Source organism: Copadichromis virginalis, linkage group LG5 (assembly GCF_057382275.1).
Source record: "Copadichromis virginalis isolate Kocher_CV1m ecotype Utaka linkage group LG5, C_Virginalis_male_GT1.1, whole genome shotgun sequence".
NCBI lineage: Eukaryota > Metazoa > Chordata > Actinopteri > Cichliformes > Cichlidae > Copadichromis > Copadichromis virginalis.
This window is the reverse complement of record NC_140622.1, coordinates 20,553,434-20,575,598: the sequence shown is the minus strand read 5'-3', so window position 1 is coordinate 20,575,598 and position 22,165 is coordinate 20,553,434. Positions and strand designations below refer to the sequence as shown.

The following is a 22,165-nucleotide window of genomic DNA, read 5'->3' as shown; positions in this document are numbered from 1 at the left end:
GAGACAGGTCCGGCTAGGGAGCAAAAAAGGGGTAGACAGTGAGATATGTAACATATAGGGGCAAAGTTCAGGAGAAAAAAAAAGGGGGTTTCTGCCCATGATGACTTCCAACAAGGGAGTCATCATGAGGAGAAAACAGGAAACTCCATAGCACATAAAGAAGCACAGATCATCACACTATACGCCATGAAACACAGACAAGCACCATAGGGGCGGGGATTACGCCGATGTACACAGCGGTCGCGAACGCTGCAGTTCCTCGCGCCTCCAGCTGAGCCGCTGTCTCCATCGAGCGAGGTAAGCATCCGGGGAAGGGAGTGTGGTGAGTGCATATCAGTATCAGTGTGCGTGTCGGGGTGTGTGTCCTTTCGCCTGTTAGGCAAAGATCAACAGTCCTACGCAGGTGGCCTTGATGAATAGGGCAGAGAGTCAGTTCGTTCTCATTATCGTCTCTCCTGGAAGAATGTTGTTGTTCTCCTCAGCGTCAACCTTCAAGCAGCTGGCGCCGTCAGGGGTGGAGGCATAGCCGCATTAGAGATGGAGGTAACTGGTTTAGGTCGAACTAACTGCATCCATTTTACACTCGTCCTAATGTCCATCACTGGTCTCTCTTTTAAGAGCCGTGAGCTCCTCGAAGATCTTTCCCATATTTCGTTCAGTGCACTCACCGCTCTTCCCACAGTTTCGATCAGAGCGGCTAGCCTTGTGGGGTTTTGAACAGCAGTCACCTGCACGATGACAATTCATTTTTGATCATTTCTCTCCAGAAAACGGTGTAACTTCAGTATGTCAGGTCAAGGCAGAAGATCTCAGCTGGCTTCAGGTCACTGGTCTCTGCCTGACCTCTGACCCTGAAGTAACAAGGCATTGCATGACATCCCCTCAGTCATTCTTCGTAGCTGGATTAAAGTTTTGATATTCATGTGCAGTGCTTGAGCAGAAATTAATCATTAATCCCTTCTGTGACCAAAATACACACAAACACAAATGATGCACTCTTGATATTTATTAAATATCTAAACTCCAAAAAGCTGACATATTGTGTTTTATTGTTTTTGTGATTTACTCTATAAACAAAGAGCGAGAAAAAAAGAGCAGTGTTTAAACTCACAATATGACCCAACTACACATCAAGCAGTATTTAGACATCAGGTGGAGTTCCTGTAGAAGGACAACATGTCATCCAGACTTTGAGGAGGGCCCTGGTGGAGTTGCTGGGTTTGGCTGTCACCTGCAGGTTGCGCCTGGCTCTGCACCTGAGGTGGATACTGGGGTGGATATTGATGTGGGAACGGTGGTGGAAATGGAGGAAGGAGGTGAGGTGGGCTTGCAAACTGAGGAGTAGGTGGAGGAGGAAATGGAGGATAAAATAGCGGGTGAGGGGGATACTGGGGATGAAAGGGGGGAGCCGACAGCGACGAGCTGTCTGAGGGCGGTGGCTGTGCAGACGGGGGAGGGTTTGGTTGAGGTTCAGGAGGTGAAGATGCAGTTTTAGACCGAGGTTGTGGTTCTGCTTTGCTCTCAGAGATTCCTCCTGGAGCTCTTGCCCACTTGAAGGACATGTTGGATTTATTCTCCTCATTTTTATACTTTCCTGGTTTCGGCCTCTTGTCATCTGCAAAGTATGCAGACGGAGGTGCAAATTCAGTATCCCGCTCCTCCCGACGCCGACTTTTCCACTCAGTAAACATGAACTCTGAAAGGAAACAAAGACAAAAGCTAATGTTAGGGAGGTTACATTCCAGAAAACAGAGGTGCCTTGATCCTTAAAACTCCACCTAAAAGTGACATAAAGCCAATCTGTCAATCTATTATTGGATGGTGCTGAATTTATTAGAAGAACTAGCTAGGCTTTGATCCAAACAGCCAAGCAAATATGAATGGAATTTCCAGAAAACTGGCAGAAGAAGGATGCAAATAAATAACTACTTCCATCCACTTGTGCTGTGCTAATAATAGAAGCTGGACACTTCAGGATGAACAGCTGGTGGTAGTCATTTTTATAGTCAGAAGAGGCTGACTTTGGAGCACAGCTCAGTTGGAGTTATAGATAGTTGTAGACTTGCCTTTCCCTGATATTAAAGGTGATTATCAGCCCTGGTTCAAAGAGCAAATGAGCACTAACAAATTGCATAAAAGTGCAACTGTGACAGCAGTCCTCTGACATTTACTGTCACCTGACCTGACTTGCCTTCACCACCTGCTCATAGACTGCATTAAGTCAATAAAAGCTCTCACACAGTCATTATGAGTCCTGTTCATAATGCAGATCAAGGAAAAGGAAATACAAGCAATGAGCACTGTGGGGCCTGGCTCTTCTCTATGCATCAAATGTCATGAGGAGTTTGGCGTCACCATTGTTGGCTGAATGTGGGTGTGCAGAGGGCAGAGTATGAGGCTGACCACACATTTCCGCGTGGTCTATTATCTATAACAGGAACGCTGACTTTTGGCACACAAATATCTTCAGCTTTTGTGCATTTGTACTTCTTTTAGCAGTTTTATAAATGAGATTCTCTGAAGTTTTCATCTGCAAACATAGTTGCTCTGCTCTGTATTTGCAATAATTTCCACAAATAAAAAAAAAAAAAAATACACATCTCAACATTACTACAGCCTAAAGCAGTGTGAGCTCATCAAATGGAAAACCAAATAGTCTTTTTATTGGAGTACTGTATATTATACTATAACTATCAGTTGGGGACTTGAACTTTGGGTTTTTCACAACACATTTTGATTTGTTACAGAAGGACAAACAAGTGTTACTAATAATATCAATGTCTCTGTTTGAATCAAGGGTCCCAGTTAAATCATGCCAGTGACCCAGCATGCATGACACAGAAACCGCTGTATCTAAATAATGAATTAACTTCATCATCGACAGAAAAGAAAACATCCTATTTAACGTGTTATCTAGCTGAAACATACAGCACATTTATTATATTCATAACATGAAAGTGTTTTTTTTTTTTTAAATGAGACTTACCTTTGCCTCTGTCCCACTCTCTGACATGAGGAACTCCTGGTTTGGTGTCTCTCCTCTCCTGGATCTCCACTTCCACCTTCTTGAGTATGCTGACCTCTGGGCACTCCTCTGGTTGAGGGGAGGTCCCTGTTGTTTCAAATTCCTCTTCCTCTCCTGAAACCAAGAATTCATAACTGTTCTTACTAGCATTCGTGCGATCATTGAACTGAAGCCTGCAAACAAATTTTCTACACAAACAGCCGTGCAGATCCGAACCTTCATTCTCCTCTTCTTTCTCCTCTTCCTCTGTACCATCCAGCTTGGCCTTCTTCATCTTCCTCTGCCTTACCTTGGCTAGTCGAGCCTGTAGGATGGCCTGCTTCCTCTCCTTCAGTCGTTCTCTCTTTGTGCGCTGATCTGTAGTCTGCAGGACAGAACAGGTGGAATAAAACACTTATTAGATTATAAAGTAATAAATAATTCCTGATGGATCTAATTTAAATGACAATCACAATCTAAATATTTTTATTACATTATAAATGTTCAGTGTTGTAAACAGTTAAATAATTCCTTTATTAATTCTCTCCATTGTTATCAAATTATCTCTTTCTCTTGTATGTACAATTTTGCACTTCCTCACATAACAAGGCCTTCAATATGGGCCTGTGGTGCTTTTATCAATGGTTTTTTTTTATTATTCTTTATGCTGCTGCTATAACACAGTCATTCCCCTGGGATGAATAGAATATCTATATGTCCATCCCTCTATCAGAAACCATAATGCTGTCCTGGGCCGGCATTTTACATGTGTTTAATAGCTCACCTGATCTCTAAGCATGTCCAGAGTTTCTCTCTGTTTTTGCCGCTGCTCCTGATCCTGAGAGAATGCGTAGTACCCCACACCAAGGTCCCGAGCCTCTGAGATAAGAACAACAACAGTAAGACAACAGTTTCAAACCTGCAAACCAAACTTCCTCTGTTTCAAAGTGTAGCGTAGCATAAAAAAAGACCTTATTTTCAGTCCATAAATTCTTTTGGTATATATTATTTGGCAAAGAATTCAGTGGCGATTAAGCAAAACCCACAAAGATCTAACTTCAAACTCTCAAGATCACCATTAACTCTGTAGCCAACTATGAGGAAAGATGACACAGGCTCAATACTAATCTGTAACCACAAACAAATCGCCTTGTGGCTGACTGAGTGAAAGACGATGTAAGGGCTCAAAGCTCTTTGCTGTGACACTAACCCTGTTGTCTGATATCCTCATAGTGAATCGGTCCAACAGGCCTTTTCATTGCCTCCTCTTCCTCCCTCTCCCACTCCTGCCTCTGCAGCTCTCGTCGCATGTCTTCTGAGAGTAATGTCTTGTCTGATGAAGCTTTTCTACAGGGACCAGGCATATCCAAAAGAGTTAAGAGTTTCAAATATTTCATTACCATCCTTGAAGAAAAAAAAAATCACAATACATAAATAATTACCCTTTCCCTTGAAGGTCTTGGTCCATTTTCTTAAAGTCTGGCAGGTCTTTTTTCATGCACCGCCGAGATCGTCCCAAAGCATCCACAAAGTCCACCCTGCAGAGAAAAAAAATAGTTGTTTTTGTTTTTTTAAATATTGTGACAAATAACACAAGGCCTTTTGTTTATCTGTAATGTCAAAAAGCAGTGATAGAGTCTGATCACTCCTTCTATATTCGCAGAGCAAAAATTGTTATTTGCATATAGTGGCTGATAAAAACTTTCTGGCTTCTCAATCATTCAGTTCATGGTAGTCTAGAAAACTGAACTAAGTTTGTGAAGATGTCTCAGCTCTTATACAAGAGGCTTCTTCTGTTCTAAAAACAAAAGGTGGCAAGCCCCAGGTGCTTCTACAAACATTTGTGAAAGAATGGGTCGCTCTTAGGAGCTCCTTACCACCTGTGCAACAGGTTCAATTGTGAAATTTACTCGCTACTAAATATTCAACACTCAGCTGTTACTGGTATTATAACAAAATGGAACTAACTGTGAACAGCAGCAGCTCAGCCATGAAGGGGTAGACCATGTAAATTCACAGAGCAGTGTCAGCGGATGCTGAGGTGTACATTGTGCAGAGGTCGCCAACTTTCTGCAGAGTCAATCGCTACAGACCTACAAAATTCACGTGGCCTTCAGATTAGCTCAAGAACAGTGGGTAGCCAGCATAATGGAATGAGTTTCTATGGCCGAGCAGCTGCCACTGGATTCTACAGCAGTGGTTTCAGCTTCTTGGTTCCAGTGAAAGGAACTCTGCATACTGAGACATTTTTGACAATTTCATTCTTTTAATATTGTGGAAATAGTTTGGGGATCGGCCCTTCCTGTTCCAACATGACTGAGCACCAGTGCACAAAGCAAGGTTGATAAAGACTTGGATGAGCAAGTTTGGAGTGGAAGAATTTGACTGGCCTGCACAGAATCCTGACCACTGCTGAATTAGAGTGCCAACTATGAGCCAGGCCTTCTCATCAAACATTATTGTCTGACCTTACAAATGTGCTTCTAAAAGAATAGTCAAAAATTCCCATAAACTCACTCCTAAACCTGTGGAAAGCTGAAAGATATGAAGCTAAGCGTGGGCCAGTATTATCTTAAACCCTATGGATTAAGAAAGGAATGCCACTCAAGACAGACAAGTGAATATTTTTGGCAACATAATGTATTAGCAAATACTGGAAAACATATAAGCCTAATATTGATATGTTATATGATGCCAGCACAAGTTGAATATTGATGAATGCAATCAATGTGAAGTTACCATTCTTCATCCGGGTTCTCAGGAGGAGGGACGGGTGATAAGCTGAGTTGCTCCTCGTCCTCTTTCTCCTTCTGGGCAAGTGTTTCTCTCTTTTTGTCAATAATCTTCTGGGTGAAGTCAACAAGGAACAGCCCTTCCGTCTCTTCATCTGATGAGTTACACAACAAGGTAAATACAAAGTATGCCCACTTTGATGCTGTTGTAGCAGACATAAGGCACAAACAGTTCACCAACCAGGAAAGTCTCCTTTAGTCATCTGTTCGTAGAGTCTCGCCTTCTCCTCCAACTTACGCCTGTCGAGAGAGTAGAAAAAAAGCTGTGAGAGGTTTTGGTCCACCTGTTATACAGAAAAACTTCAGCAGTACTGAACTCACCTTGCTGTATCGATGGTGCTCCGCTCCTCTTCCAGCTGCTCTGCATCTTTAGCAGCTCTTGCTGAAACACCCGCATTTTGTTTATTCCAGATGTTGGGCTTCTGCAGAGGAACATGTGGAGAGGAAAATTAGAAACGTGAGTCAGTCATTGCACGCCATTATAAAAAAAACGTTCAGAAATCACTCGTGCTGTACCTTATCTTTTGATTTTGCTTTGAATCCTGCTCCAGAAGTTTCTTGTCCAAGTTTCTGCCGTTTGAATTGCTCCTGTTTCCTGTACAGCTCAGCTTTAAGATCCACTAGCTGCACGAAATAAAACCGAAATTTAAGGTTTAGCTGTTTATTCTCCAAAGAAAAAAAAAACTAACAAACGTTATGTATTTCTTCTAAATACAGTCCATGCTCGTTGTATGTGCTGCTAGCAACCATGAGAGTAAGTTAGCTATGTTTATCCGTATAATTAAGCTTAAGCGTCTACAGTTTCTGTCAAACAAATATTTGAAGAGCTGCCTGTACATTCAACTCACCGATGAAGCAGTCACGTCTAAAGGTTTCTTCTTTTTATCCATTTCCCCTACACCTTAATCTCCAGTTTGTTGCTGTTTGCTGGAGTCCGACTTCTTCGTTGGTATTTCTGTTGCTACCAAACTGTCGCTTTACAGCCAACTAGTGGCGTCTCTCCGACACTGCACGCATTTCCGTTTCAAACGTTCATTCTTACTTTCACCGTTTTTGTTAAAAAGTAACTATAAACTAAAATAAAATGAGATGACTATTGTCTAGTCTAGATAAAGGAAAACAGATTTTATAAGGAAGGGAAAAAAAGTCGTGCAGACTCCCTCCTGCACGACTTTTAGTAGTTTTATAGTTTTCTTTTTCTTGTCTTTTTTGCTTTATGGGTGATTATATGCATTTATGTGCGAGATAGTTATGAAAATTGCTTTAATTGCAACAGGGCTATTGGCATTAATCCAAGGTTTAGAATCCAACATAATTTCAATATGTTTAGGAGAAAAGTGTCTGCACCCTTGTTGGGTAGAAGCTTTTTTGGATAAACTTACCATTTCCTCAATGAAAATTAAACACATCCCAAAAGTGTTTGGGGGGGTTTGTTTTTGAAATTGAGAGTTTTCATCAAAAGATGGGTACAGTGTGTTCATTAAGGGGTGGACATGGTCGGCAACAATACTCAGGTAAGCTGTGGAAATTAAAGGATGATCAGTTGGTATTGAGGGGGACAAAAATGTCCCCTGCAGACTGATCTGCTGTTATGAGACAGGATGGATACATGCTTCTGCTTATCCTTTTCAGGGTCGCGGGGAGCGCTAGAGCCTATCCCAGCTGTCATAGGGCGAGAGGCAGGGTACACCCTGCCAACACACAGGGACAGACAACCATTCACACTCACACATTCACACCGAGTGGCAATTTGGTTTATCCAATTAACCTATCCCCACAAGCTGCATGTCGGTGGACGGTGGGAGGAAGCCGGAGTACCCGGAGGGAACCTACGCAAACACGGGGAGAACATGCAAACTCCACACAGAAAGACTCAGGACCTTCTTGCTGTGCGGCAACAGTGCTAACTACCGTGCCACCGTGCTGCCTTGCTTTCAGACTGTTTATTGTTTATTTCCTGAACATCTTAATGTCACAGCCTCATTTTCCTATCCTGAGAAACCGAGTGCGGTCTTCTGTTGCTGTAACCCATCTGCTTCAAAATTGAATGTGCTGCAAATTCAGAGATGCTCTTCTGTGCACATTGGCTGTAACGAGGGACCGAGTTACTGCTTGACTACCAGTCAATGATTATTTTCTCTTTTTTCATACCATTCTCTGTAAACCCTATAGAAGGTTGTGAAATACTCAGGCCAGGCCATCTGGTGCTAACAACCATGCCACACTCAAAGTCACTTAAATCACCTTTCTTCCTCATTCTGATCTTCCATTTGAACTTCAGCAGGTCGTCTAGATCTTGTCTACATGGGTAAATGTATTGAGTTGAGGCTGATTAGATAATCGTGCTGAGTAATTGGACACGTGTACCTAACAAAGTATTGAGTAACCATATGATAGGTGTGATGCCTAAATAAGAAAAAAATTAAATACAGATTACTTTCCTAAATCAAAGAAATGTAATTACACTTCTTGGAGTAGCTGTCTGACCAATGCAAGTTTTTCCATTTCATATAAACTGTCCTTCATACTGTCTTATGCATGATGCTTTAGGCTTCGTGTATTTTGTCAATTGGTAGGCTGTTGATTTAAAAACTAAAAACCATTTTGAACCATCACAGTTCCACTGAAAGCACAATTACACAACACAAGCATGTAAATGTGAGTGAAAATCCTTGTAAATCAAATGCCACATGGCTGTGTCAATATCCGCTCCAGTTACTTTGGTTTATTTGTTTATTTCAGAGATATTAAAGTAGCATTCATTCCAGCTGAGCACTGATGTAATGATAACACTATGCTGATATAAATTTAAGTTTCCTGTCTAATCAAACATTAGATTATTGCTAACTTTATTACAGCTCTTGCCTGAGAGTCAGTGCTGCTGTAGAAGTCTGTGACTGCAATACTATTCTGTCCATAGCCCACTGATAAGATGTCCATCACACCTCATATCAGATCACAACAGAGAAATGCCCACTTTGCTATCAGATTAAACATTTGAGCAGTCTTATGTTACCAAGATATGATCACACAACATCCTGTTACCGTTGTGTTCAGTGTTTTTTTTTTTTTAAACCAGCATGAAGGAGGATGAAAGGTATATAAAGGTACGAAGATGGACAGAAAACAAAGAAAGTTAGATCCATATCAGAATCAGGTGAAAAGCATCAGAGCTGATTTTTAATAGACAACATCTTCATACTGTGTGCAGCAGATCCAGCAGTGGAGACGTTTTTCTTCCACCATGCTTCTGAAAAGAAACACCTGCCTGTTGGCTTTTCTCTTGTGTTCCTTGACCTTGTGGTGCAAGTCAACCAGTGCGGGCTCAAGCTTCCTCAGCCCATCACAGAAACCTCAGGTGAGATACTTTGTCCTAATTTATCTTTTTTTTTTTAAACTACATTTTTATAAAATCTTTATGAAAACTTCACTCAGCGTTGGTTTCTTTTTAACGCTTGTAATAACCTATAAATATTTCAATGCTTCATGTTTTTTGTTTTCAGCCTTTGAGTTTAAACTTATTATCACCCATCATAACCACCAAAGCTTTAAGATGGACTAAAAATTAAAACTCTACCAGCTATTTAGACTGTGAACTCACCAACCAACCAGTGACATTATTCTGCACTGTACCTCACCCATGCCATTTGAATTAGGGAGGTTTTCTTATGTTAATTAAACCTCTTAAGTGGAAATTATTTCATAACAATGATGAGATGTCATTTTTAAATCACAGAACAAAGTGAAGTCCTCCAGAATCGGTCGCCAAGCCATGGAGGAGCCAAATCAAACCAATATGGACAAAACCATGACAGTGAGTTGGGGAAAAATACAAAACAAATACAGCCCATCTCCCAGCAGTCAATCCTGCAGCTTTGTGTTTTTTTTTCTCTTCGGACCAGATAAGTGCACCCTTTGAAATTGGCGTCACCTTGAGAGCAGAAGACTTGGCGGACTACATTGTAGAGCTGCAGGAGATTGTGCAACGCCTGCTGGGAAACACGGAATCAGCAGGTTGTCCCTTCTTTCTGGTTTATACAGTAAAAAAAGTGTTTCCTTTAAATATTACAATATATTTATATATATATATATATATTATTTTCCCCAGAGAGACCATCTCCTCGTTGAAGATCAGAGACTGTGTCAGTGTTTTCCATAATCAGCTTTAGTTATCTAAGTTATTAGACTGTGGTTAAATAACATGAAATACAAGATAAATGAATGATGCCTAAAACATTAAAATGCTTACCATGTGACCCTGTGTGTAAAATGGAACACATCAATCAGCCAAATAGCATTTCCTGGAGATTTCAGCCTCAAAGATTATGTTCATCATCAAGGGGTTGGTTCAGCTGTCATTATGAATTTCACGGGGTGCAGCTTTAGGAAAAATGTCTCTCAAACACCCAAATGTTTAACTCACACTCTGACATTTTGCATTCATTATTAAAACTCCTGTGTCGGCAGAGAAATACGATCTAATGTTAGTCAACCTGTAAAAAATGATACCCTGTATAGGTCACTACAGCACACACTATACCATCTGTCTCTTTAGGATTCGGGTATGCCTTATACAATAAAGCATCAATCAACCTTTTGTCTCACTGTATTATATTTAATGAGTCTTTAAATCAGAAGGTCTGTGATGCAACAGCTCATCCGGTTCATGATTTACAGGTTACCTGATGGGTGAATAACAGTTTTCTTGGTGGTAATTAGCTGTACTGCAAAAACTAACAATTAAAATCCACTGAGAAGTCAAGGAACCTCACAAACAGTTGTCCATCCATTTTCCGCCACTCACCCTGGGCTGGGCTGGCCGTGGGGGGCAGCAGCCTAAGCAGAGAAGCCCAGACTTCTCCCCAGCGCAGCTCAGGGAACACCAAGACATTCCCAGGCCAGTCGATTATATCTCTCGACTGGCCTGGGAATGTCTTTTTGCACGCAAAATTTATTAATAAGAATGTTTTGTTAACGACTTTGCTAAATAACCTGAACTGAATATTGTTGAATACATCAGGGAGAAAAAAGTGTAAGCCTTGTGCATAAACATTATGCTTGACTTTGAGTATGATTTGGGTGAAGACCCATTAGGTGACCACCGTGTGCCAGTTTGATTAAATTCTGACCCTCATGATATCATGGATCATGAATGTCTCACCATGTGAACTTTGGTTGTATGAGCTAAAAATATCAAGGAAACAGATGCTTAGGATGCAAACACTTGAGTAAAGACTTAACTGGTACCTTTAAAGCTACAATTAAAAGGCTAAATGTCTTACAAAACACAAAATGACCATGTTTTTTTTTTAAAAAGAAAAAAAGAAAAAGAAAAAGAAAAAAAAAAGGAAGAAGGATGTTGAAGAACATCTTGTCCAAACCTCAGTGACAGAGTTTACTCTGACCTTTTTAAAGGCTCTATAATAAGAAATGTGCTTAAAAAAATAAATAAATAAATAAAAAACTGGCAGGATGAACACACATCTGCTCACTCTTGATATTGTTTAGATTTAAAAAGAAAAAAAAGAGCACTTAGACAAATGTGTGTGACGAGCAGGGCGTCATTAAAGTGGAGTAATGGACCGCTCCCGCAGCCCCTCTCCTTCCCTCAATGCAGAATCGGCTTTGTTCAGTGTACACGTTTGCTCCACTGTAGACTATGCTTTCCTGTCTCCGTGCGCTCCTCCATCAGCACCAGTGTTCGCACTGATGACTAATTTAACAAAACATGTCTCAGAGAAAAAAGAAGCACTATTATAAAGACTTTTAATGCATCTCTACTGCATCACACCAAGGCAGCCAAACGTCCAGCAAACCAAACAAGCGAGCAATGTAAAACTACAGAAACACACATAAAAGAAAAACACAAACTGCTTATAAATTAATCTATAATAACAACGGCATAAAAGAAATATTCAGATAAACAATTATACACTTGGATCTCTGTTAGACAAGAGATATTTTCATTCCAGTCAGGCTTGTCTCCTTTTTCTCTTTCAGGTTGTTTAAAATGAAATTTCTTCTCCACACGTCAACATCCATATATGGAGAATTGACAAATATAAAACAAAAACAGGAAACGTCTCTCTTCTTTCTTGCCAGTTTACAGCGTTTTCTCTAAAGGTCATATACCATACAGCTGAGTGGTGTTGTTTCGGATGGTGTCAAGGACAGTGGCCATGTCTTCCCCCTTCAGTAGGCTCAGCTCCCGCAGAGTATGGATGCCCATTCCAGGATGGGAAAACTGGCAGACACCTTTCCCAACCTATTAAAGAGCATGACATTCAAAAAGGTCAACATGGAGTCTCATAATAATTAATACCTCAAATATAACAACACGGATATTTGCTTTAAATTCTGATAGTAGTTTTAGACTCAATAGAAATATGTGCCCAGTTTCACTCCACTCTTGGAGGGAAAATTTCGTTTCAGATCAACAAGAGATCAAGCAGTCAAGGAACACAAGAGACAGGCCAACAGGCAGGAGGTTCTTTTCAGAAGCATGGTGGAACAAAAACGTCTCCACTGCTGGATCTGCTGCACACAGTATGATGATGTTGTCTGTTAAAAATCAGCTCTGATGCTTTACATCTGATTCTGATATAGATCAAACTTTCTTTGTTTTCCCAAGACTGTCGTCATACCATTATATACCTTTCATCCTCCTTTATGCTGGTTTAACAAAAAACAAAACAAAAAAAACACTGAACATAACGGTAACAGGATCTTTTGTGATCATATCTTGCTAACATAAGACTGTTCAAATGTTTAATCTGATAGCAAAGTGGGCATTTCTGTGTTGTGATCTGAGACCAAACTCTCTGAGAACTGACCACTTGTTGAGTCTGTGCCACAAAGAATTAAAGATCCTCTGAAGGCAAAAGCAGGTTTAACCAGCACTAGCATGGCGTACCTAATAAACTGTATGACATACCTCTAGTTTGTTCAATAATACATTTCTAATATTTTGCAATTTAAAAAAAAAATGGCAGAAACCTTTTCTTTCATTAATGACACAAGATGTTTGTTTTGGATTTCCCGAGCCTCTATCTACACATACCTGTCTTGGCAGGAAATATGGCGCATCTGTCTCCAACACAATGCGATTCAGAGGGATCTGGGAAACGGCATTCCGGACCTCTGTAGCCCTCAAGTAGGTGATTAGGGCTGTGAATCCCACATACAAATTGGGGAATTCTGCCAGGAAGGGCTCAATCACTGGATAACTGTTTGTAAAACAGTGCCTGGAAAGCACAACGTAATTCAAATTAAAAGTCTGATTAAAGGCACTAAGATTTAAACTCCAAAGGTCTTTAGAGTTTAAAAATCCTCAGGTTGTCAGTTCTGATGTGGAAATGAGCAGAACAGCTGTTGTGTTTCAGACATATTAAATAATTCAAATTCACTTTATGACCGTTTTCTGTTCTTCTTCATCACCATCGAAAAATGACAACTATTACGAGTCAATTACAAAAAGGCTAGTCAGAAATAAAGTGCAAGCCTTTATCTTATTTCTCTAAACTGAAACATTTGAATTTCTTACAAAAAAATAAGCAATTAATTTTAAGAAGAAGCTATAAAAAGAAAAACTGAGTTTAAAGGGTTTTACTCCACACACAACACACCTATGAATTTTGTACTCCCTGGGAACACACTTCTTCATGATTTTCAGCAGGTCGTCATCTGCATCCCTGCAGTGGATCACCAGAGGTTTCTGCATGGCCACGGCCAAACGCAGCTGCCGCTCAAACACCTTCACAGAGAAGCAGAGAAACAAAACAAAGACCACGACATTCTTATTTTCAATATCCAGGCATACGCTGCTCAAGAAAAACTGAGTCTCAAATTAGAAAATCCACTTCAGATTTTACTTTACCTCTTTCTGCGTTGAGGTGTCAGTAGAGTTTTTGTAGGAGTAGTCCAGGCCCATCTCACCAAAGGCCACGGCTTTTGGATGCCTCATCGCCGTCAGTATATTGCGCTCTTGAATACTCGAGTAGTTTTTGGCAAAATGCGGGTGGCACCCAAATGCCCCCCATACCATGTCTTCAGCCAGCAGACCTTCCCACAGCGCCTCTTTCACCATGATATCTGGGTTGCAGAAGTTTGTAATACAGCCTTGAAACTCTCCAGTGAAGCTACTCTGGTACAGCCTTCGAAAGCTGCTGAACGTCCCGCAGAAGCCAAGTTTTCCATAGAGCATGTCCAGATGGCAATGCGTGTCTATGAAGCCAGCTTCACTGCTTGAGCAGGGGTAGCTGGTCCATAAAGGTTCAGCCCCCAAGGACAGTCTTCTAGGAGTCCAAGTATGAGATGAGGAGTAACCAGGGTAACGCATGCGGAAAACACCGTCCGACTGCCTGCGTGAGGCTGTGGGGTCGAAGCACAGCTTTGACGCTCCCGTATTTGAGTGTCGGGGCAGAGCAAAGGGATCCGATGAACGTCCCCTAATGATGGATGAGCAAATATTGTCAGCCTCAACTGCAGATGCATTTAAAACGCTCACGTGCGGTGAGTGGGGCTGCTTCAGTGAGACAAAAACTTTCCTCTGTGGTGATGAGAAAGGCACCTCCATGTCTTTAGCAGCTGCCTCGAGGGTCCCAGTGGTTTCATTAGAGGGTGTAAACGTAAAAGTGGGAGTTACACCTCCCTCACTATCGACTAAAGTTTGATGTTGATCACAGCTCTGGTCAGATGAGAAACGAGATGAAGAATCTGGTATGTACTCTAGTGCAGGGAGGGCGGAGTCATGGTCCTCAGCTTCCAGCTCATTGTCTGGAGGAAATGGTCTGTCTTGGAAGGTCTTCTCCAGAGAAACAGAGTCCTCACTAACAAACATCCTGGGAAAATCCTCTCCTTCAACCACAAAACGCTGAAAAACAAAATCTTGATTCAGCGCCATGATAATTTTATGGTATGATACATTTAAAACATTTTAAAATAAAAACTGAAGCTGCTTTAGAATTCAAAAGAATCAGTAACAACCAATGCACAACTAAAACATTATAACAAGAAGAAATGCTATATTACTTTTATTACAAGTTGTAGTTGCTTACCCTTCCATCTGTCTTTGGCTCTGAAGCATCACCTTTGATGTCTGAGTCTTCCAACACCTGCAGGGTGGGCCACTGATCTCCTTTGCTACCGCCTCGGTCCTCAGGTGCAGTGTCATACTGGCTCCAGGAGCTGTTAATATCCACAATGGTTGTCTCAAGGTAGGCTGGACTGGGACGTTCAGTCTGCAGAGGTGAAGACAAGCTGTTCATGTCAGTTCTGATGATATTAGTAGTGCTGCACGTTGTTTTTGTGTTTCCAAGGGCTGCCATCAGTGCCTTCCTGCAGATAGCCTTTAATCCCTCCTCAGGTGTCCTGTCTTTCTTCTTCAAGATAAAAGAGTGGGGTGGAGGTGGTGAAGCTTTCTGGATGTTTTTGGACTCTGGCTGTGCGGCTGAGGTGTTCATAGGTTTGTCCTGTGCCAAATTAACCACAAACAGATAATGTATTCACTGGAACCAAGCAACTTGTGAGACTCAAGATAGATTCAAAACATTCAATCTAAAATTATAATCCAATGGCAAAGGTTTACCTTCAAAGTTTTAAATGTTTCACTGTTTTTTCTGGAAAGCTTCCGCAGCTTAAGTTTGCCTACAGAGGGCAGACTTTCAGAGAGCACCTCGGCTTTTCTCTTGGGAGTATCCAGACTCAGTGCTCCAAGCCGCGCAGATCCTGGAGAATCACTGCAGGGCAAAGTTTCTGAATCTTCATTTTGCGTTATGGTCCGGCAAGGCGGTGTGACTGAGTCAGCGTTTCCACCCTGATGATGTGCTGGTGAAGTGACTGTAGTTCGGAGCCAGCTGAAGGCCACCTTCTTTCTTCTGCTATCCATGTCTAAGATCCTGATCCAAAACGCAGTTAGAAAAGGAATGAACACATCTGGATAAGCTTCTTGATAAAAATGACCACGGACTGGCTCTCATGCAATGATGATCATTTTATTAGCTTCTACACAACATTAACTCTACATAAAGTGGGCCCAACACTGGGTTACCTGGTTAAGAGAATTTCTTAAAAATTCATTCCACAGTAATCATATCTCTCCAATCTTACCAGCTCCTTTTATCAGTGTTGGCACGTTCTTACTGGAAGTTCAGAACAAGGACACCACATTCAGCAGTGGAGCTTCTGTCATGCAAGCATTTTTATACTCTTATTTGACTTAATGAAGCTCTCCTGTTGTGGTGAAAACCTTTTTTGGTCTACCTATATCTGATTAGCAATTAAAAAGGAGATTGATTAAGAACTAGCCCTGTAATCACGGCTGTTATCATCCTGTTATCACGGCTAGAATTTCATGCTGGCCTAAAAGGATCTGCCCTACAGTGGTTTCGTTCCTATTTGTCAGAAAGGTTTTTTTTATATCAATATGGGCCCCCACAACTCCAAAATAGCCCCTCTTAAATACGGTGTACCTCAAGGCTCTATTTTGGGTCCTGCCCTGTTCGCACTCTATTTGTTGCCATTGGGCTCCATCTTCTCGCGGTACAGCATTTCATTTCATTGTTTTGCTGATGATTTGCAGATTTATCTACCTTTAAAAGCAGGGTCAGACCATTCGCAGCTCTTATTACGCTGCCTTGATGATGTCAAACAGTGGTTGTCATTAAATTTTTTTAAACTAAATGAAAATAAAACTGAGGTTGTCATTTTTGGCAACTTTAATCATATCGACAGCACTCTGGGCACCCTTTCCTCGTATTGTAAAACACATGTAAAAAACCTCGGTGTCTACATTGATGGTTCTTTTAAATTGAATAAGCAGGTGAGTGCAGTAGTTCAGTCCTGTTTTTTTCAGTTAAGACAGCTAGCCAAGGTAAAGCCATACCTTCCGGCTAACGTCTTTGAGCGTGTTATTCACCCTTTTCTTACTTGCAGATTGGACTACTGCAATTCATTGTATTATGGTCTAGATCAGGCCACCATCCATCATCTTCAGATGGTTCAAAATGCTGCTGCTCGCCTGCTAACTGGTACCAAACGGAGAGAGCATATAACCCCAGTTTTAGCTTCTTTACACTGGCTTCCTGTCTCCTACAGGATCCAATTTAAACTTCTACTTTTTGTTTTTAAGTCACTTAATGCCCGAGCCCCTCCTTACCTGTCTGAGCTCTCTGCCTATGCTCCAGGAAAAACCACGAGGTCTAGATCAAAACTAATGTTGTCCATCCCACAGACTAACCTCAAATCCCGTGGTGATAGATCCTTCTCTGTGGCAGGTCCTAGACTTTGGAATAGTCTCCCCTTAAATATTAGATCTGCACAAACACTTGAGCAATTTAAATCTTTACTAAAGACACATTTCTATGCCCTGGCTTTTAACACATTATGACCCAAGCATTTTGGTCTTATTTGAATTAGTTTAGTTATTGTTTTAATTCTTTTACTGTCCTTTTGTTTTTTATTGTTATTATTGTATTACATTGTTGCTTTTTAATACCATTTTTATATTGTTAAGCACTTTGTGCAGCATCGGCTGTTTGAAATGTGCTATATAAATAAATTTGACCATGACCTTGTAAGCAGAAGCAATAATGCGAGTAAATCTATACTTATCAATATTAATCCCTAGGGGCTGATAATTCCCTGCTCGAACCACAGCTCTAAGTGGTCATATGCACTGTTAACCTGGAAAAGGCTCCGGAAAAGCGTGGATGTCTTACTTTATCATCTGACCTTAAACCCTTGTCTTTCAAACTAAGATCACGTAAATCCTAACACTAGCGTGAATATGGGCTTATCATTTCCCTGCACAAATCAATACACATCAACCCCAATACTGCAGCCAAAACTACAACTAAATACAAATGTATGTTTACAAAGAAACAGTTTTTTTCACAGCATTAACAAAAATAATCTGGCCTCAAATAAGTTTGAGTATCTCCATCTCAAAGTTCTGCAGAATGAGTAGCCATTCATTCATTAGTTCAGCTCGTCAAACCTATCCCTGTTTATTAATGAATTAACTTGCAGGGTTACTTGTGGGTCTATCTGTTTCTAAGTGCAGGGCTGGGCTCCGCTGGTTGCACCTGGAGGGAATTTTAGGTGATAAAATTATTAGCGGGATAAACAGTAAAACACAGCTTTAATAACCTATATACAGCAGGATTGTGTATTTTTTTAAAGCTGTGACACTAAATTAACCGTGTGAAAGCACTCCGCGGGGGGGAAGCGCCTTGACGGTAAAACTTTGGCAATAACTGTGTGCTAGCTAGCAGCTTGACTGCCACAAAACTCCCGGTCACGAATGTTTGCAAACAATAATCATTACCTCAAAATATTCAATCCAACTAGTTAAATCAATATCACTATAATTATTTGACATTTATAAAACGTTAATCTAGCTAAGCCGCTTGTTTTAAGTAGCACTGCCTGACGTTGAGGAGCTATTACCTGGTGGGTCTCCGCGGTGGAAACGGCAATTAAAGCGTCAACCGGCAGCTTAAACGGCTCCTACGGAGATCGGTCTGTAAACAAAAGCACTGAAACGTTTCACTGTCTTCACGTATTATTAATGTATTGAGTTGAACCAAGAAAAGTTTGTTATAAAATTAACCACTAGGTGGCGATAAGAGCGCACATTTAAAAGTTCCTTTGCGCTTTCGTCACACAATCGTGTTAGATCTCGCGAGAATTGTTTACACCGGCTAAAGCAGCAATTACACATTAGTTTTCTCTATATTTTCCTTCCAATGAGCCAGCCTTTCTTCCTTCTTGTTTACGTTACTAATTAAAGTAGTCTTGAAAAGTAGTCCAGTATTCAGTCCAGTCTTTGTACCTGACAATTTTCCGAAAACATTTTTGTCTCTTTGTGAAGCTAGGCTTGATGTTTTGTGTCTGCTACTGAAGACTATAACTTAAAATTTCAGGTTGTTATCTCAAACTTTTGAACAGGGCATCGCAAAAATATCGAAGAAATAACTCAAAAATTACAAAATTACTTTAGAGTTTGAGTTATGTCCAAAGTTTGAGATAATTTTCAGTATTTTTTGGGTTCTGTTTTTGATTTTTATCAGAAGCAGAAAGAAGCTTCCATGTATGATCTATAAATTATTAACACATAAAAAAAAACACGCCTATCTTCAGGAATTTGTAGGCGAGTGTTGTCCTGCACCAAAAGTTCACTTTACCAGAATAACAGGTCAAATTAAAGCAAACCAAAGTTTATTTTTGTGACACAGTGAATTAAACATTTTTAATTTTGTTTTTTTCATTTAAACCTTCCAAAAATGTAAAACAAGCTCTAAAGAGTGTGTGCAAAAATCAGCTGTATTCTGTATATTCACTTAAGAGGCATTTCTGAATGAATTGAAACTAAAGACAAAGTCAACCATAAAAAAGACGAATACAGCGTTTATAGCACAAGGGAATATACAAGATTTTCACTCAACTTGTGAAGGTGATGAGAGGTGAGGCTTAACTTATTAAATTTAAATTTGCCATTATCATTATTACTTATGCTAAAAACAAAATAAAGATGTTTTGCTAAGAGAACTTGAGTAGGCTATATATCAAGTCTCTTTTGGAAATAAAATTTTGTAATTCGCCATACCTCATTACTTGTGCAGAAAAAAATAAGAAAATTAAACAAATTTCTAGAAGTATGTGTATTTCTGATAATACTTCTTTACAGATTTTCAAGTAAGTGCAAGCTCAGCTTTTCAAACTAATGTGGGCATCTTTAGAAGAGGTCTGGTGAACTGTTTCTTCAAACTTTTGGTAATCCCAGAAAGGTTTTATATGCACCCAAGCTGCATCCTTTACCTACAGGAATGAAAAGAAAAAGATGTCAATGTGTAAACTGGTCATGTATCATTATCCTTCCTTATAACAGCATCCCAGTCATGAACATTCCTGTATAAGAATGATCTCTTATACAATCATCTGCTGTGGTGCAGCAGATTTTGATTGTGAGAATCACTTGATTCATTTTATGGTCTGCCATCAAAAATTAGATTCACAATAGAACATAAAATTATTCTATTGTGAGCATTAAATTGTGAAGACTTTGAGTATCTCATCATCTACTTAATATCATCAAAAGATTCAGGGAATCTAGAGAAATTTCTGTGCACAATGGACACAGCTGAAAAAAAAATCGAATACCCAGATGATGTACTTTTCAGGGTAGGCCTCACCTATTTTAGATAATGCTAAACCATATACTTGATCTACTACAACACCATGGCACCACAGTAGAACATTTAATACATTATGAAACGGAAAATATGAGAAAGAAGACCCAGAATTGCTGTGAAGCTAAAATCCTGTATCAGACAAGGATAGGACAATATTCCTCCCCCAAACGTTCAACAGCTGGTCTCCTCTGTTCCCAGATGTTTACAGGCTGTTGTAAGGGAGAGGAGCTGACCGTACACATTGGTAAACACAGCCCTGTGTCGACTTTTTTGGGATGTGTTGCTGTCATCAAATTCAAAATAAGCAAATATTTATCTTAAACTGGTAGATTTTTCACAGTTTAAACATTTGATATGTTTTCCATGTTCTGTTGTGAGTCAAATATGAGTTTATGGGATTTGCAAATCACTGCATTCTGTCTTTATTTACATTTTACACAGTGTCACAACTTTTTTGGAACTCGGGACGTCAGTATCACATTAGATAATCCAGCAACACGTGCATGAAAGTTGCAATAAGCAGATTATTGTATGTGTTATATTTTGCCTTCAGTCAGTACTAACATGTTGGACTCTTCTCCACAAGCCAGTAGCAGAAGCCCGTCCTAGCGCGCTCATTGAACACATTCCTGTACTGGGACATGTTTCGAGGTGAAACACTGGTTTTTTTTAATGTGCCTAAAGGGAAAAAACATAAACAAAATAAAGATTCAGCAGTGAGACCGATACCTAAATTAAGAGTTCATCACCAACTCTGATGTGACACCTGCTATATGCTCACAAGAGGGAGGGAAGAGAATCATTACCTGCACCTTCGTCTTGAGTCAGGGGAGGTAACGGGCTGCCGGTGGTGCGGTCTAGAGCAGAATTACCTCCATGAGACGGAGCCACTTAAATAAATTATAAAATCAAACACAAATTAGAAATTAGAGACATTTTTCTTGAAAAGGCCAGTTTCTTTTACTTGATTATTCTCACAAACCTGATTCTTTTAACAAGGATGGTGGAAGTGACGCAAAATAAACTGGTACCTATGTGGGAATAACCATGACACCAACTCACAGTAATTTATGATGTAGTAATCTGTCTGCGGCTCTGCAGGTAGGCAGGATTTCTTGTCGTTTTACTCTTACCATTGTTTTCATTTTGCTCCAGTGATCTGTCTGCAGGTGTGGGAAGACAACTGGGTGACTCCTCGGCCAAAATGTTTTGCTGGCGGAGAAAATGAAAAGGATGATGAACTCTGGATCCAAGATCTAATTATTTACAGTTGTGAGAGACGCAGAGAAAAGCTGAGGTCTTACAGCTCTCGCCTGAAACGACCTGAGTGCTGTTTTTTTTCCTTTTCCCCCGCCTGCATGCTCCTGATACACGGCACCCAGCTCAACTCGTTTCACACACACACACACAACAATGTGTTGTGTTACTTTGTCACTTAGCAACATGTCTGGCAACAGTGCCCCTGCTGAGCAAACAGAAGCACGTTATGATTTCAGGTTGTGATCTGTTCCTGAAAGAGGGCATCCACATGTAGGCTGTGAGTGAGATGCTACAGAAGTGCCAACAGCATGAGGTTATTCGGGTATATTACACGTGAAGTCTGAGCAGTGTCATTGCTATCATGATATAATTTTCAAGTATTAATTAAAAAAAAGCCATATCATAAATTAATATAAAATATAAATGGATACATTTTTGTATTATTAACCAGAAGAGCAACAAATTAGAGACACTAATACATGTAACTCAGTGATATCCTGGTCGTTCCTTTATTTACTTGTTATCCTCACAGAAAGGGAAGCGGGCATGTATGACTGCACACAGAGGAGGTTACGTTGTTCGAGATGTCCTTGAGATGCTCATTGGATGTTTAATTGTTTTGTTTTTGATACAGCATACAGGATTGCATAAATTGCTTTTACACCTGTGTACCCATTTACGCTGTTACCTGTATTAATTATACCAACTTGTTAGAATTCATCTATTCTTGTTTTAAAATGTAAAGAAATGCATTAATTATCTTGGCATTAATTTACACACAGCTCTATTTAAGGTCCCACCACAGCACAACACCTTGATTGTTTTCTTTTTTAGCCATTCTTTTGTAGATTTGCTGCTGAGCCTGGGATTGTTGTCCTGTTGAATGAACCAGTTTGAGCAAAGCTTTACCTGTTGCA

The 22,165-nt window shown here is 40.3% G+C and overlaps 4 protein-coding genes across 6 annotated transcripts; 1 reads left to right on the top strand and 3 right to left on the bottom strand.

The window, feature by feature from the left end:
• Positions 1-991: 991 nt before the first annotated feature.
• Positions 992-6,796, bottom strand: ccdc174 (coiled-coil domain containing 174). Its single transcript, XM_085456605.1, has 11 exons — positions 6,645-6,796; positions 6,313-6,420; positions 6,118-6,218; positions 5,978-6,036; positions 5,744-5,891; positions 4,447-4,542; positions 4,215-4,351; positions 3,789-3,883; positions 3,242-3,389; positions 2,987-3,139; positions 992-1,696 (listed from the first exon to the last, which is right to left on the bottom strand). Exons 1-11 carry the CDS (start codon positions 6,684-6,686, stop codon positions 1,149-1,151), a joined length of 1,635 nt encoding a protein of 544 aa, XP_085312731.1. The 5' UTR covers positions 6,687-6,796; the 3' UTR covers positions 992-1,148.
• A 2,141-nt stretch (positions 6,797-8,937) lies between these two features.
• Positions 8,938-10,383, top strand: ghrl (ghrelin/obestatin prepropeptide). Its single transcript, XM_085458044.1, has 4 exons — positions 8,938-9,154; positions 9,533-9,610; positions 9,699-9,810; positions 9,905-10,383. The coding sequence occupies exons 1-4, from the start codon at positions 9,041-9,043 to the stop codon at positions 9,922-9,924; spliced, it is 324 nt and encodes a 107-aa protein (XP_085314170.1). The 5' UTR covers positions 8,938-9,040; the 3' UTR covers positions 9,925-10,383.
• A 1,162-nt stretch (positions 10,384-11,545) lies between these two features.
• tatdn2 (TatD DNase domain containing 2) lies at positions 11,546-18,473 on the bottom strand. Of its 3 annotated transcripts, none has more exons than XM_085456604.1 (8): positions 18,244-18,473; positions 15,383-15,692; positions 15,129-15,266; positions 14,853-15,035; positions 13,673-14,668; positions 13,422-13,549; positions 12,857-13,040; positions 11,546-12,061 (listed from the first exon to the last, which is right to left on the bottom strand). In XM_085456604.1, exons 2-8 carry the CDS (start codon positions 15,680-15,682, stop codon positions 11,921-11,923), a joined length of 2,070 nt encoding a protein of 689 aa, XP_085312730.1. In that variant the 5' UTR covers positions 15,683-15,692; positions 18,244-18,473; the 3' UTR covers positions 11,546-11,920. The 3 variants fall into 3 exon arrangements, with proteins under 3 accessions (XP_085312730.1, XP_085312729.1, XP_085312728.1); XM_085456603.1 differs by having other exon boundaries at positions 14,853-15,266; positions 18,244-18,317; positions 18,431-18,472; XM_085456602.1 differs by having other exon boundaries at positions 14,853-15,266.
• Positions 18,474-19,005: 532 nt separating this feature from the next.
• On the bottom strand, positions 19,006-21,376 carry LOC146709567 (uncharacterized). The gene is made up of 6 exons (XM_085458043.1): positions 21,293-21,376; positions 21,122-21,200; positions 20,971-21,019; positions 20,795-20,878; positions 20,553-20,666; positions 19,006-19,614 (listed from the first exon to the last, which is right to left on the bottom strand). Exons 1-6 carry the CDS (start codon positions 21,346-21,348, stop codon positions 19,559-19,561), a joined length of 438 nt encoding a protein of 145 aa, XP_085314169.1. The 5' UTR covers positions 21,349-21,376; the 3' UTR covers positions 19,006-19,558.
• Between the last annotated feature and the right edge of the window lie 789 nt (positions 21,377-22,165).